This window comes from Pelobates fuscus, chromosome 5 (assembly GCF_036172605.1).
Source record: "Pelobates fuscus isolate aPelFus1 chromosome 5, aPelFus1.pri, whole genome shotgun sequence".
Lineage (NCBI taxonomy): Eukaryota > Metazoa > Chordata > Amphibia > Anura > Pelobatidae > Pelobates > Pelobates fuscus.
This window is the reverse complement of record NC_086321.1, coordinates 360492670-360507971: the sequence shown is the minus strand read 5'-3', so window position 1 is coordinate 360507971 and position 15302 is coordinate 360492670. Positions and strand designations below refer to the sequence as shown.

At 42.2% G+C, this 15302-nt stretch overlaps 1 protein-coding gene across 5 annotated transcripts in view; it reads left to right on the top strand.

Moving 5' to 3' along the window:
- Positions 1-15302, top strand: part of MYH10 (myosin heavy chain 10) — a 93692-nt gene that overhangs the window by 60100 nt on the left and 18290 nt on the right. For 3 of the 5 annotated variants that reach the window (XM_063456018.1, XM_063456020.1, XM_063456017.1), the window contains 8 exons: positions 4345-4408; positions 5774-5872; positions 7444-7467; positions 9082-9225; positions 10571-10666; positions 12648-12766; positions 13319-13471; positions 14708-14881. In XM_063456018.1, the coding sequence (XP_063312088.1) occupies positions 4345-4408; positions 5774-5872; positions 7444-7467; positions 9082-9225; positions 10571-10666; positions 12648-12766; positions 13319-13471; positions 14708-14881 (873 nt within the window). The remainder of the gene's footprint in view (positions 1-4344; positions 4409-5773; positions 5873-7443; positions 7468-9081; positions 9226-10570; positions 10667-12647; positions 12767-13318; positions 13472-14707; positions 14882-15302) is intronic. The other 2 variants (XM_063456022.1, XM_063456019.1) reach the window with 1 other exon arrangement.

Here is a 15302-nt window from a genome sequence, read left to right as displayed (position 1 = left end):
TAGGAATAGCATGTTTAATTATACATCTCCCTATAGTGCAGGTTATTACTGGAACAAAGCTCAGTGTGAGCATTATCCAGCCATATATAATTCAGCAGTATAGGCTGAGCATAGATGCAGGGAATCAAATTTATCCTCTTAGGTTATAAAACAACTTGAAGTTTTCATACAAAATGGGAATTTGTGTTAAAAAAAATCCCTTTAAGGGACACTGTAGGCACCCAGAACCCTTGAGCTCATTGAAGTGGTCTGGGTGCAATGTCCCATCACCCTCAACCCTGAGCATGTAATTATTGCTGTCTTTATAAACTGCAATAATTACCTGCTAGGTTTAACTCCTCCTCTGGTGGCTGTCTACCAGACAGCCACTAGACCATGGGTAGTTAACCTGGTCCCTACCGCCCACTGGTGGGCGGTTTGGGATTTCAGGAGGGCGGTGGTGGGTTCTGCAGAAAACGCCCAGTGGGCCTCGATGGCCGTGGACCAAGGCTGACGGGAGATCCTATCATTTCCCCTGCCGGTCCATGCAGAGCCATGCTGCAAGCCCTCTTGGGCTGGTGAGGAGATCAAAGATCTCCCTCACTGGCCCGCAGGCACTTCGTTCCAGCAGAGGAAGGGAAGGGCCTGGGGGGCTCTGTGTTCCTCCCGCGAGCAGGCTGGTCAGAGCGTTGCCGTGTGTTACCATGGCAACGCTCCAATCCAGCGCTGCGTTCGCAGGAGGACAGGAGTGTCAGTCTGCAGCCAGAGGAGCTGCAGGCTAAAGTGAACATGCCACGACTGGACCACCAGGGCTTGCAGCATTATGTCCCCCCGCCCTGGTAAAAGGTAAGAAGAAAGGAGGGGGAGACATTAACATAGATTTTTACATCTCACCCACCCACACAAAGCATAGACCTTATGGACCCTTCACACACAAACACACACTACACCCCTTACACACACTGCCCCTCGTCACACAGACACTACACCCCTCCCACTCACTCACTCCTTCACACATGTTTTGCCCCTCTCACACACTGCACCCTTCACTCACGTACAGCACCCCTCACACATAAACACACACACAGCACCATTCACACACACACAGCACCTCACAGACACACATATAAAAAAGGAGAATAGAAGAAAGGGAAAAAATAGATAAATGTAAGTACCGTATATACTCGAGTATAAGCCGAGTTTTTCAGCACATTTTTGTGCTGAAAAACCCCAACTCGGCTTATACTCGAGTCAATGTCTGTATTATGGCAATTTGCATTGCCATAATACAGACTGGGGGCTGTGGGGGCTGCAGAGCTCTTACTTACCTCTCCTGCAGCTCCTGTCAGCTCCCTCCTCCTCCGCGGCGGTCCGTTCAGCACCTCGGTCAGCTCCCAGTGTAAGTCTCGCGAGAGCCGCGGGGTCATAGTGCGTCTCTCTCGCGAGACTTACACTGGGAGCTGACAGAGGCAGCTGCACGGACCGGCGCGGAGGAGAAGGGAGCTGCTGGAGTGGTAAGTGCTTCCTGACAGCCCCCCTCTCCCCCACTGAACTGCCAATGCCACTGGACCACCAGGGAGTGAGAGCCCCCCTCCCTGCCATGTATCAAGCAGGGAGGGGGGACGAAAAAAAAAAAAAAAATATTAAAAATAAGATAATAATAAAAAATAATAATAATAATAAAATAATATATATAACAAAAGAAATAATAATAATATTTTTTTTTTTTTAAAAATAAAAAAATGCCCAACCCCCACCAAGGCTCTGCAACACAAACATACAATGCATCACACACACACTGCACTCATACACACACACGCTGCACTCATACACACACACGCTGCACTCATACACTGCATTCATTATATACACACAGTGAAAATAAATATTCAATTAGTATAATTTTTTTAGGATCTAATTTTATTTAGAAATTTACCAGTTGCTGCTGCATTTCCCACCCTAGTCTTATACTCGAGTCAATAAGTTTTCCCAGTTTTTTGGGGTAAAATTAGGGGCCTCGGCTTATATTCGGGTCGGCTTATACTCGAGTATATACGGTACTTTTTTTTTTTTTTTTTAAAGAAACCCTAATTTCTAAAAAAAAATAAAAAAAATATTAAATAAAAAAAACACACTTGCGCTATAAAATTTGTTACTGCGACCCTGGTGGGAGGGAAAGCAATTTTACCATCAACAAACATACAAAAGTGGGTGGTAGGTAATAAAAGGTTGACTACCCTTGCACTAGACGGACTTCCGGGTGGATAGGCGACTTTTGGTCGCCTAAATGACGTTGGACGTCCTCACGCTCTGCATGAGAACTTAAAGCATCACCAGAATCTCCATAGGAAAGCAGTGAATAATGCTTTCCTATGGGAAAATCCTAATACAAGCATGGCCATAGCCGCGCATGAGCATTAGGTCTCCGCCGCCGGCTGACGTTGGCAGGAGAGGAGTGTGGGTGGAGCCGAGCCAATGCCGAGGACCCAGGTAAGTGAGAGAAGGGGTTATTAGAGTAATGGTAATAAGTGGATCACTTGACAGAGGAGGAAGCTATAGTTTCCCTTTCTTGTCGATGCAGCCTTGAATGAGATAATCCTGCTCTATCATAACAGGCAGCACTTCTCCTTCGCCCCGGTCCTATAAAGCATTGCTCTGCAAACCAGATTTTGTGGACAACCATGTGATCCATTTATTACCATTACTCTATTGGAGCAGAATAGAGTAATCCCTAAAACATTTCTTATTATGCTCCAAGCCTTGATAAACCCCATTTTATAGGGTCAGAGGGGTCTTATCTGTATAACTGTCCATTACTCGTTGCTTTTGATGTGCATTTGACATATGTAAAATAGGCCTGTCTTTGGACAACCTTCGAAAACAGTGTGTCCAAGAAAGGCATCGGGTTTACATAGACGTATACCCGTACCGGGTTTTTCATTGAAGTACGAATGCAAAGTGAGTTCAAGGTGAATTTCTAACTTAAGGTCAACCGGAAGAATTCCATCCTTGCTTTATTGCAGCTACTCCGACCTGTGAAATGCACTTTGAATTCTCATGTTAGTGAATTGCCCTGATGGTCTCTTAAATACACTGCTGAATTGATCAATTATTTACACCACTGAAAAATGATCAATGTTTGGTGGTGCACATTACAGGTCCCCTGGCTTCCAGACCCATTTTCCTTTTTTATTTCCTTTGAGACAGGATCTCTGGGGTGGGGAATCAGTCCAGAAATATTTTTCCTGATTTGATCCAGCGATGGTCAGTTGACCTCCATCTTTCATTAAAGTTTCCACATTATGGCCACAAACTGGCTGTGCTTGTAGACCTTGATCCTGATATAGAAGACACCTCCTCCCCCCAAAAATGTATTTTGAATGTTGAAGTAGCAAAGTCTGACTCGAATGTTTTCAAATGTTCACACGCTCAGCTTTCTCTAAATAGAGACGTGAATAAACAAAAATAAGCTGTGCTAAGGGTGGAACAGAGTCCCCCCCCCCCCCCCCCCCCCCCCCCGGCTATGCTTGATCCGGAACAGCAGGGTTAGGTGGTGTTTGTAAGCATTGGGCTTCTCACTAAGTGTTGGCTATTAATACGCTATTGTGGTTGTCTGGCTCCTCACAGGTAATCCCCCCTCACATGCTATGCCTGTCTCACTTGTCCTCACAGCACCTGATTAGCTAAATGTGTTGCAAAATGCCGGCCAGATATAGGATCTGTGGTTACGTTGCGTGTTTGTTATGAGATCAGCTTCAAGCTATGAACACAGGGTGAGATTGGTGCCCCCTAGCGGCAGACCAAGTGTAGCATTCGTGGAATTGCTAAATTAGAATTGGCCATTATTAGTGGTGTGTTATTCTGTACTTTAACAAACAGTGTAATTCTGAATTCCTAAAATGGGTATCTTGAAACGAAGGTGGTCTAATATAGTTATAATATGCAGGGATTGTTCCGTTTGGCCCCTACAGTAGTCTAGTGATGGTGATAGTGATGGTGTAATATAGCATTTGCAGGAAATAATGTGGGTGGTGTATATTGTGGTTTAGTGCATTCCTGTACAGCCACTGGTAACTGGTATGAATTTTACAGTGGTACCTTACCTGCTCTGTGAATGACTGGGTGACTTTTCTACCCTGAAAGTAAATGGGAACCCATGCCACCCTGGGAGTTTGGAGGTGCCCCCACCATCCGGAGAATGATTGAAGGGTGCGCCTGATGCCCTGGGAATGATTGGAGCTTCTATTTTTGCCCCGGGAATGAGTGGACAATCATACAGGCAAACGTGTTGTTTCTGTGTTTAGTTTCATTGCTTGCTACGTTTGACTGTGTTTTTAAACTGTCTCTTTAATTGTTTTGTTTCAGGGCAAATTCATCCGAATCAACTTTGACGTGACTGGTTACATTGTGGGGGCCAATATAGAGACCTGTATCCTTGCGTAATCCTCTGGCCACAGTCCCACCATACACCCTGTCCACCACCTCTAACGTGGCCTCTGAGCCCCGTGGAATTCAGGAAATAGCAGTGGGGAGCAGAGGCAGATTTCATGCATTGGATAAACTCTGATTTCCTGTTCTCTTAACTTTGTTTAAACACACAGCTGCCAAATTGGGCTGGCCTTCCAGATCTGTGGAATCTGTGGAAAAGATACCTATTTTATTGGAGGCCCCTCTGGCACGAATAAGGGTGATTTAGTCAGAATGCATTTATCAGCCCACTGATATGACTCATTGTGAAACTTCCCAGTCTTATTTTATAATTTCTCATATTTTTAGATGTGCTTGCCTTGCAAGAATTTTGAGGTTAGTAATTGCTGTGCTCCAATGCTCAAAGGCAATATTTGTATTCTTTTATTCCCAGATCATATGCATGACTGTGTGTTTTTAGTTATCCAACGCGTTTCTTTGTTCTTGTTGCTTGTTCCTGTGTAAACTTCCAGTATGGTCGGAGTTAATTTTGAATTTTACATCTGATTACAGGTAAAAAGTTATTGGTGGGTGTAGGATCAACTGGAACTATACAAAAACCCGTTATTAAAAAATACATTAGATACAAAATGGGAAAGTGGATTGGAAGAACATTTTAAAGTGGAACTATGATCTGAAAAGTTATTTCAGTTTGAAAGAACAGTAAATTCATAACAATATTATTTTCTTGTAAGAACGACGTAGTAGCTTATTCGGAATTAACACTTTCAAACCATCAATATAATTTACTTATGAAGGGGGGGTGGAGGAGGGGAGGGGGAAATAAAAAATCCAGGCTGCAAAGAGCATGTGATATGAGCAGCCAGTCAAATTATTTGATTTAAAGAGCAGCCCCTTTGCCTTTGAGCTCCACTGTGCAGGAAATGGTTCTTCAACCCCTTAAGGACACATGACATGTGTGACATGTCATGATTCCCTTTTATTCCAGAAGTTTGGTCCTTAAGGGGTTAAACTAACTATATCCAATATTAGATGCAAATTTTCATTTTTATTTTTTATAAAACCAAATCATTTTAGAAATAATCATCCCAAGTTATAGGCAACTTTTAAAATGGTAAAATACTGTATGATGGTAGATAGACCTTTTCTCTAATGACAAAACCACATCTTTGAGAATTCATAAATAATTCAGGGCTGATAATTCATACTGAGAAATTGGTTGTATTATTACTAGAAATTAAATATCCTTTTTAATAAATATGTTCAGAGCTAAATATTGAACATGTGTCTTGCGTGTAAAGATGAGTGTACCTGCTGCTTCACGTTGCTGCACAGCCTGTGAAAGATTCTTAACCACAATCTGCAGATCTGTTGGAAAAGTCTCGAGCGATAAGACAAGCCAAGGATGAAAGGACTTTTCATATCTTTTACCAGCTGCTGGCTGGTTCAGGGGAACACCTAAAATGTGAGTATTCAGACTACCCCCTAAGCAAGTATCCGAGAAACATTCTGTGCATAATTTTCTGTTGCCGATGAGAACCTAGACATCCTTCAAGTGCCTTTAAAATAAACTCATTTTTCTTGGGCTATTACAGAGCAACCAGGTTCCTCCCAGTGCTTCTCTTTTAACTCAGAAATTTTCCTTAAAGGATCACTATAGGGTCAGGAACACAAACATGTATTCCTGACCCTATAGAGTTAAAACCACCGTCTAGCCCCCCTGGGCCCCTCATGTCTCCATAAATATAGTAAAAATCTTACTGTATTCAAGCTTGAAGCTGTAGATCTGCATGTCGTTAGACTCAGAAAAACAAGCAGTCTGCTGGCATCATCAGAAGTGGTGGCCTGATCCAATCACAGTGCTTCCCCATTGGATTGGCTGAGACTGACAAGGAGGCAGATCAGAGGCGGAGGCAGATCAGAGGCAGAGCCAGCACAATTCGAACACAGCCCTGGCCAATCAGCATCGCCTCATAGAAATAAATTGAATCAATTAATCTCGATGAGGAAAGTTCAGTGTCTGCATGCAGAGGGAGGAGACACTGAATGTTTGGATGCATTTTAGGCAGCCATGACCCAGGAAGGATCTCTAACAGCCATCTGAGGAGTGGCCAGTGAAGTTATCACTAGGCTGTAATGTAAACACGGCATTTTCTCTGAAAAGACAGTGTTTACAGCTAAGAGCCTGAGGGTAATGATTCTACTCACCAGAACAAATTCAATAAGCTGTAGTTGTTCTGGTGACTATAGTGTCCCTTTAATGTCATTGTCATTGCTTGTCCTTCTCTAGCCTGATATTAGAGAGGTTATAGAACAGTCATAAGACATGCATGTATTCATAGTTTGTCTCATACGGAGCTGTGATTTGTGTAACTAATCACAGTAAAGCAGGAACTGTAATATTATATAATCCAGTCGCTTATGAGACAGCCTTTAAAATTGCACAGTTCAGGTGCTGATTGATACCCAGACAAATGGCAGATCAGCAAAGGGCATTCAAGGATAGGCTGATGTCAAGCAGAGAATCTGACATTAAGACCGGAAGTGCATGGGGAGGGACCTGTTGCTCTGCTTCAGTTCCCTAATGAACCGTGAAAAAGATTAATTGAATTAAAAAATTAGCAGTTTCTTTGAAATGTGTTTCTGAAGATGTTTGCAATTTAAGTGATTGCAGTAGGTGGCATAGTTTCTTTCGTTAACAGATAATCCGACCGTTAGATTTGATCAGCTTCCTTGTAAAATGGAGTGTAAGGAAGATTATGGTAATTTAAACTCCCAATTATACATTTCCTAAGAAAATAATCGGACTGTTCAAGTATCCAGTGCATCCAGTCTGTATTTCTGAAGCCTCACATGTTATACTTGTGATCCAACCCATTCAGGAACTGAGAATGTAAAGATGTACCCCGTAAATCTTCTAAATAGTCCATCTACAACTGTTTTCATATGACCTTAATCACTCATTAAACAGCATTTTGTTTTTTTTTATATCTGTTTATACAAAATGGGATGGTCTCATGATTGTGTCTGTGCCAGGCGCAGAGCAAGGCAGAGAACTGGGTGAGTTTGCATTACCCTGTCCGAATCTCCCTGCATGACTCGCTCACAAATCAGTGGTGCTCCCTTCCCCTTCCCCCACGCTTTGCCTGGCAGAGCCATTTACGGTGGCAGCCATCGGGGCAAAGAATGGGTTGTTTCGTCATTGTATGTATCGTTGGTCTCCCACATCTTAATTCCCGTGAAAGTTGTGTCCCTCATCGTATTATTCTCACCAGCTTTAAAGGAGCACTGGTCTTAAAGAATTTAGTGTTTTTTGGCTTTCTTCCTCCTCAGTCAGTCAGTGTGTGTGTGCTGCCAAAGCCTTCCTGCGTTGTCATTTTGGTGGGAAATATTTAATGCAGCACATAAAACCAGATTAAGGGGTCCGTTATTGCTCGATGAGCAGGAGATACTCATGTCATGGTGGTTTACTCCCGTGTATGTTCGAGAGTATAGTAGTGATGTGTTTCCGGGCAAATGAAGCCACCAGAAGCTCAAGACCTAAATATGGAAACACTTAGCCAAAGCGTGAGAGGTTTAGGTAAGTATATCTACTATCCCCTCTCTCTATCCAGGCACTACCTTGTATAAAACTAGAACGTTTTGGGGTGCATGGACCTCAAACGTGACAGTACCACTTTATAGGAGCACTCTAAGCCCAACTATAACCATCGTAGCTCATTGTATTTGGTATCTGCAAGGAGTCCTAAGAGTGTTATCGAGTGTTACATACGATATAAGTGGAGGGAAATGTTATGAGTTTATCAGCTCCCACAAACGTTATAATTGATAACATAGAATGTGAGCTGACTGCAAGTTATCTATGGCTTGGCCCATCGTGGTCTGCACACTGCACTCATTAAGGCTTGGTAAAGTGCCAGAAAGGGACTAGTATTAGACTGGACAGTAAGGCAGGATTAAACATTTTATCCAGCACATAAGGTAATTCACATTGATTAGAGTCAGATGATTGGAATGGGGGTTACATTATCAGAGTTGGGATGTGATGGTGAAAGTTTCAGGCAATGGGGTTTGGGGTTCTACAGGACATCTGAAGAAGTGGATACATTGATTGTTGTGAGAAGTAAATTGTGGCTATTTCACACACCAAACAATTTGTAGATTTTATTTTTAATTATTATTCTTTGCAGGTAAGAGTCCTCAGCTTAGACTGATGTTGCTGAAGGGGGAGGAAAGACATAAAACACTAATACATTTTGACATCAGTAGCCTTTTTAAGGATCCCCAATGCAGTATACTATAATCAGTCCTGTATGTTCCCATGAAAGTGAGCATCCAGCAGCTATATACAGAGCGTCTGTTAAAGATTGACCGCTGCTAGGGTTTTACGTGCCAAACAATGTCACAAGTGTTTGTCATCTCCATCTGTCTTGACCTTGTTGTACATATTAATTATATTAACTTATCCTAAACCTAAGGTTTTCACAGCAGATGTATTTCCGTTGTGACTCACCTGACCCGGAATCTATTTGATCACCCCCTTGCAACATGTGGATGGCCACATTGTCACCTGACCTGTGATGGGCAAGCGGAGAGCTTCGTGCCCTCAGACATAGGGAGGAAGTAATTGTATTAATGCCTGTTTTTGTTTTGTTTTGTTTTCTTCTTCCACAGCTGATTTGCTGCTTGAAGGATTTAGCAACTACAAGTTTGTCTCCAATGGATACATCCCCATACCAGGGCAGCAGGACAAGGAGAACTTCCAAGAGACCATGGAGGCCATGCATATCATGGGCTTCTCACATGACGAGATCTTGTGTGAGTAACTGACCGGGCACGGCTCTCTCAAGGAGTACAAACTTTAAACGAAAACTTGGATCCAAACACCTTTGAATTCTCATAGCAGTATGTTTACTAAAGAAACAAGACTCCAGTTCTAGAGAAAACAGAGGTAGCTAGATAGATCTGGAAGTAATTGATTGTAGAGCTAACATTAGCTAAAGGAACATTTAATGTCTGGGTTATCAAAAATGTACATAATGTACATGCGAAATGCAAAATAATCTTGGAAACTATAGATACCTCCCCCTTTTTTTAGCCCCATTAATTGAAGTGATGGTCATATGCCATAAACTCATGTCTAGGAACAGAGTAAGGAATTTAACACTTGGCAATAGTTTCATGCATGAATGAACATACTACACATGCATATAACACGTTTTTTGATGGATGAACGTAGTGACACCAGCACAGACTTTCTCATAGTAATCTAGGAGTCTTTCACAGGAAGTGGGGGACTTGTAAAGAATGTAGGGAAGTGTAGATTTCCCGAGAAAGGTGATTGTGTATAGTTCCAGTGTTTTTTTGCAGATCTCATAAGGCACAGACTAGTGGTAAGGCCAGTAGTAGCTCCTTTGACCATAACCAATGCAAGGAGCATATTATCCCAGTTACTGGTCCACAGTGCAGTCTCCTCATACAGTAGGGCAGCCATGATTTTACTCTAATGTTGCCCAGTTTTCCCTGCATATCCCACAGAACGTACAACTCTCATTGGACGTGTTCTGGAGAGCTTGCTGATGACCTGCTCTCAAATCTAATTGACAGATGTAGTTCTAGGACCTGGCCTTAGCGGTCGATTCTTTTATAGGAGATGAGCCTATGTCTGGTATTTAATATAAATTTTTCCACATGTACTAAAATAACCAAATTTACATTTGTCTCTTGTAACAGAATCTAGGCCTCAGCATATTGTTTTAGTATGTTTCTTCTCACATGTCTTATCCTGTGGACCTCAAAAGAACTGCGCATGCATAACCATGGATACTAGGCAGATATCACATGGGCCATCTCATCAATACTCTCCCACCTTTCATCCTTTCAATCAAAGAGATCTAAAAACAGGAGCAAGTTCTCTAGGATTAAATTAAGATCCATGCATAGTGTTCTGCGAGAGCCTAGATTAGTGCTACCAAGTATTTGTTGGGTCTTGCATTATCTCCTTTGTGCACCCAGCATCCTATGTACACCCAGGAAAGACATGGGTGGACTTTGAGCTACATTACCATATCATTTGTTTCTAGGGCAAAGTATAATAAAACATTGCAGTGAGGTTGTCCATAGCACAATGCACACACTAATGGTTCTGTTTTCATTCTTACAGCCATGTTGAAAGTGGTGTCTTCCGTCCTGCAGTTTGGAAACGTTATTTTCAAGAAAGAGAGAAACACAGATCAGGCTTCTATGCCAGAGAACACAGGTGCGTCCCATATCACATGATTCCTAGTGGCATCAAATGACAGATTCGTGACCTCTATTGTTTGGTTCTGGGAAATTCAGCTCGTTAGAAGAGGATGAGCTGCATGTCCCACGATTCTTCATCAACTTTTGTTTGGAAGACCGTTATGGGACATGTTTTATGTTCATTGCGGGCACAGTGTGCACTGACTGTCACTCTAAGTGCACTTCTCTCTGCAGTAGATACCAACTAATCCAGCAGAATGAGGAGTAGTACAGCTTATTTAAACGCTCTCCTTAAATCAAGATCAGGCGAGTCTGCATTCTTGTTCCTCTGTCCTTAAGTCCATACCTCAGTTTTTGAACGTTCAGGAACTCATTAGCCCCACAGTACATACCATTCTGTATCCACAAGAGCAGCCCACGTGTAGATTTCTCGCTGCAGATGATTTGCATCTAATCAAGCTCTGGGAGTGTGGAGGGCAGAGTACATAGCATGTTCTAAAAGTGTTTATTTTCATTGGGTTCGGACTAGGGGGAACAGGGCTGGAGCCAACATTCGGCAGCCAAATGTGCACAATCCCAAGGGAAATGTCTGAGCCAGGAAGAGAATGTTGCACTTTCTAACCTATTGTTTGCTTCTAAGCAGGCACGGTTCTCAGACTAACCCTTTCTCTGCCAGACGGGTAGGCTGGGAGGAATCTCTGTAAATGATGGCTTGTAAGCTTCTCAAAGAGTGGTCCATTTCCTGTTACCTGAAGCCAGAGCAAAGAAACCTGTTCCGGGTTTAGTATGATAAACAGGTTTTCAGCAATCTGCAGCTTGGGTACACCGAGGCATTCATTGGTCTGTGCCAAAGAGTACCATCAGGCAGCACAAATTAAAGTTTAGGCTTTGATGGAAGGAACAAATTTAAACACAGACCCTAGAGACTGTACTGAAACGATGGATCTCCTGCCATAAATCTTTATGCTAACAATAATTATACGCACAGGATGGAAACGCATCTTTCGACTGTACTCGTTTGGCATCGCTACATCTGTCTTTTTTTCTCCTTAGTTCTGGTATATACAGTTTTTTTGGGTTCTCTGCAGAAAAAAAGTCAGTAATTTAATATTGGTTACCTCAGTCCTGCGCTATGCAAATTTCCCCAGAGACCGACATTGCCAAACATATCACAAAATTAGAAGAGCGTTCAGCCATGGCTTACATTCCTTTTTTCTCTTTTTTTTTTTTTTTTCTTTAAATTTTTTTTTTATTTCAAATACCAGAACAGGCTGCTTGTCTCTGGAGGGGGGAGCACTGCAGCGATGGAGCTTATTAAAAAGGCACGATCTCACTACATTTCATTCAAGGGGTACAAAGGCAGTTTTACCTGTTTGAAGCAATCATGTGTAACAGGACAAATATCGGAGAGGCCTGTGTTAACCCTTAGTTTACTAGTGTGGACTGTGAAACCTTATAAGGCTGATCTAGGCAGGATGCAGGCGATGCTGGCTGTTCTCAGATATTAACAGGCATTAAAATAAAGTAACAGAACTGGGAAATGACTTACACAACGGAGGATCATGTTAACACAAAGAAGCCTATTTACTAAGCCATGAATTGGCAAGGAGATTGCACATTTTTGGAACAGAGTTGAGAAGTTGGAAAAATAGCTCAAATAGAGAACTTTTCCACTTGTTCAAAGTTCCTTGTTTAATGAAAAACCCTGCAGTGTTATGTCCTCAGGATATGCCGATAGGCGAAATTTGAGGAGATTTCTGTTCGTGAATACATGTGCCAAAAGAAAATGATTGAACCACTGATGAATTAACCTATGGTAAAGCAATTACAGCATGCAGTTCTGGTTTGCTTTGTGGCTGCAGATGATAACCTATAATAAGTGTCTGTTCCTGTAGAGTATTTAGCAGAATACTGAATAGCTGGGCCTCTGTCATTGGGTATCAGGCTCCATACAATTGGAGTTATAGTCACTGTCTCACATGATATTCTTATCTCAGCCGCACAGAAACTCTGCCACCTGCTGGGCCTCAACGTCATGGAGTTTACCCGAGCCATCCTCACCCCACGCATCAAAGTGGGCAGGGACTATGTACAAAAGGCACAGACAAAAGAGCAGGTGAGCAAAATCCCCACTAGGGGCAGTCACACCACAAGATGCTTTGCATTCTTATTAGTATGGTTTTCTTTGGGAATACATCCTTGCTGATGGCCTCCTTGCATTGGCAGGAGCTGAGATGGCTTCCAAAACATGCAGGTGTTTGGCAGTGCTCCATGTAAACTGTAAATGGAATAAGTTTAGTATAAATATCGTGTCACCACATTCCATTCAATGATTTAAATCCCGAACAGACAATAATCTCCTTACAAGTGGAAGGAGTGTCAACGTTTCCTCTGCTTCATTCAAACACACACTTCCACTCCCAGTGTCCAATGGGTTAATCCACTAAACAGTGAGTTTTGCAAGTCTGTTGCCAACTGGCCATAATTCTCTGTTTGGTAGCGACTTGTATTGTTTAAACAAACTTACCTCTGACCATAACTCTTGGTGATGACATTAAATCTGGGCTGCGGACTAATGTCACTGGGTGATCTGCAAACGTTTTGCTCAGGGATTGGGTGCGCCTTCCTATCAGTCTGATATTAATGTAGCTGTGCATGTGTTTTCTAGGCAGATTTTGCAGTGGAAGCCCTGGCGAAAGCCACATACGAGAGACTGTTCCGCTGGCTGGTCCATCGGATCAATAAGGCCTTGGACCGCACAAAACGCCAAGGAGCGTCCTTTATTGGCATCCTGGATATTGCCGGATTTGAAATCTTCGAGGTTTGTTCTCCAGCCCAGTTTTAAGTACCGTACTTGCATTGTTATTGGCATCAAGAATATATCTGCAGCTGACATCACCTGTGACATTCAGATTTCCCATGATGCTCTATTAGCCATATCGTTGGCAGAATATCACGGCAGAGATTGCCTATCTGTGCCTTTAGCGCTATAGAACTCTCGATGAAAGACTCATTTACTTACCAGTTTCTTTTAGTAAATCAATCACAATATGGATAAAAAAGAAAATCTATACTAAGTCGTTAACTATCTACGTACCAGTTAACAGACTAATCAGATGACATGATGCAGGGGATCGAAAATATATGGAGTATGATGGTCCACCCTCACGGTGTCTTTATAAACTACATTCAACGTGATATGTGTGCATGGCGAGATAAGATGTGAAGAGAAGTGTCAATTGACGCTTTCTGAAGGGACACAACAGATAGAGTCCGATGCAGAAGCATTTTATGGTTCTGAGTTTTCCTTCTGAAACCACCAAGCCTCACCCCCTTTTCTTAAAACATATTTTACTTCTTAATGACCTGCCAAAGACCACAGATCTTACCACCAATTTTCATTTGAATTTTTTTTTTTTTGGCATGTTTACAGAGTTTTGCCTCAACCAACGATTTAGAATGAGCTGGTGGTTAAGTAATGTGTTGCATCTGGGAAAGAGGACTCACTCTGCATTTTAGTTGTTTTGATGGGGCTGCTCGGAACTAACCCTTGGCAGAGAAGAACAGGAAGTCAGTCTGTTTAAGGACACTCCTGGCTGGAGCTGACCCTTTCTTTTATCAAATCCATTTTTATAAACTATAATGTAAAAATAATCATGGGCGGCAGCGATGACTGTAGTATGCAACAGCCCAAATACATAGAACATAGTATACATAGTATGCAACAGCCCAAATACATAGAACAAAGCCAAAGAAAATGACCTGAGTATTGTTCCAAATCCCTACGCACAAAATAACAACAAGAGAGGTTTATAGTACCACTAAAATGGCTCTTAAAGAGTAAGCTCATCTGCCGCGTCAAGGCAAACCTCTTAGTTGAGTCCCAAAAAAAAAAAATTAAAGATTAATATAAAAAGACCAGCATAACTAACGTAATGTCTATGTTGCACCTGACGTGGCTTTCTGGAGGTGCCCTTTAAATGATTTGTTGTTGCTTTGCTGTTTCCTGTTACATTGCTTTCTAAGTGTTAAAGGCTCATCTGTCCTGTCTGTATAGCTGAATTCATTCGAGCAGCTCTGCATCAACTACACAAACGAGAAGCTCCAACAGCTCTTCAATCACACCATGTTCATCCTGGAGCAGGAGGAGTACCAACGCGAGGGAATTGAGTGGAACTTCATAGACTTCGGCTTAGATCTACAGCCCTGTATCGATCTCATTGAGAGGCCGGTAAGTAAAGACAGGCAAAGTTCTACTGTGCGTAAGTCAATTTCAATGTTACTTTTATTGGTGAATGGAACCTACTTAGTGTGAGATTATAATTAGCTGGGATGATCAGTTATTAACAGTTTGGCTGCTGGGTGTAACAGTGAGGTTATTCACGAACGTGTGAACTGAATTTCACATTTTATTTCAAAATAGCCAAAACGAAAAAAAGAAATCTCCAAATCAGCCGTCTTTCAAAGAGATTTTGTTATTCGCATTAAACTTCCATCAGTTCACAATTTGGTGAATTAGCCTCTCTGTATTTCCTACTTGCTCATCTCTGTCTCTTGTGAGAGGTGAAGAGGGATGTTATAGGACACATTCTAAACACAAACAACTTGCAAAGAAAATAGTAATACGATGCAATTGGAATCTGATGCCATAT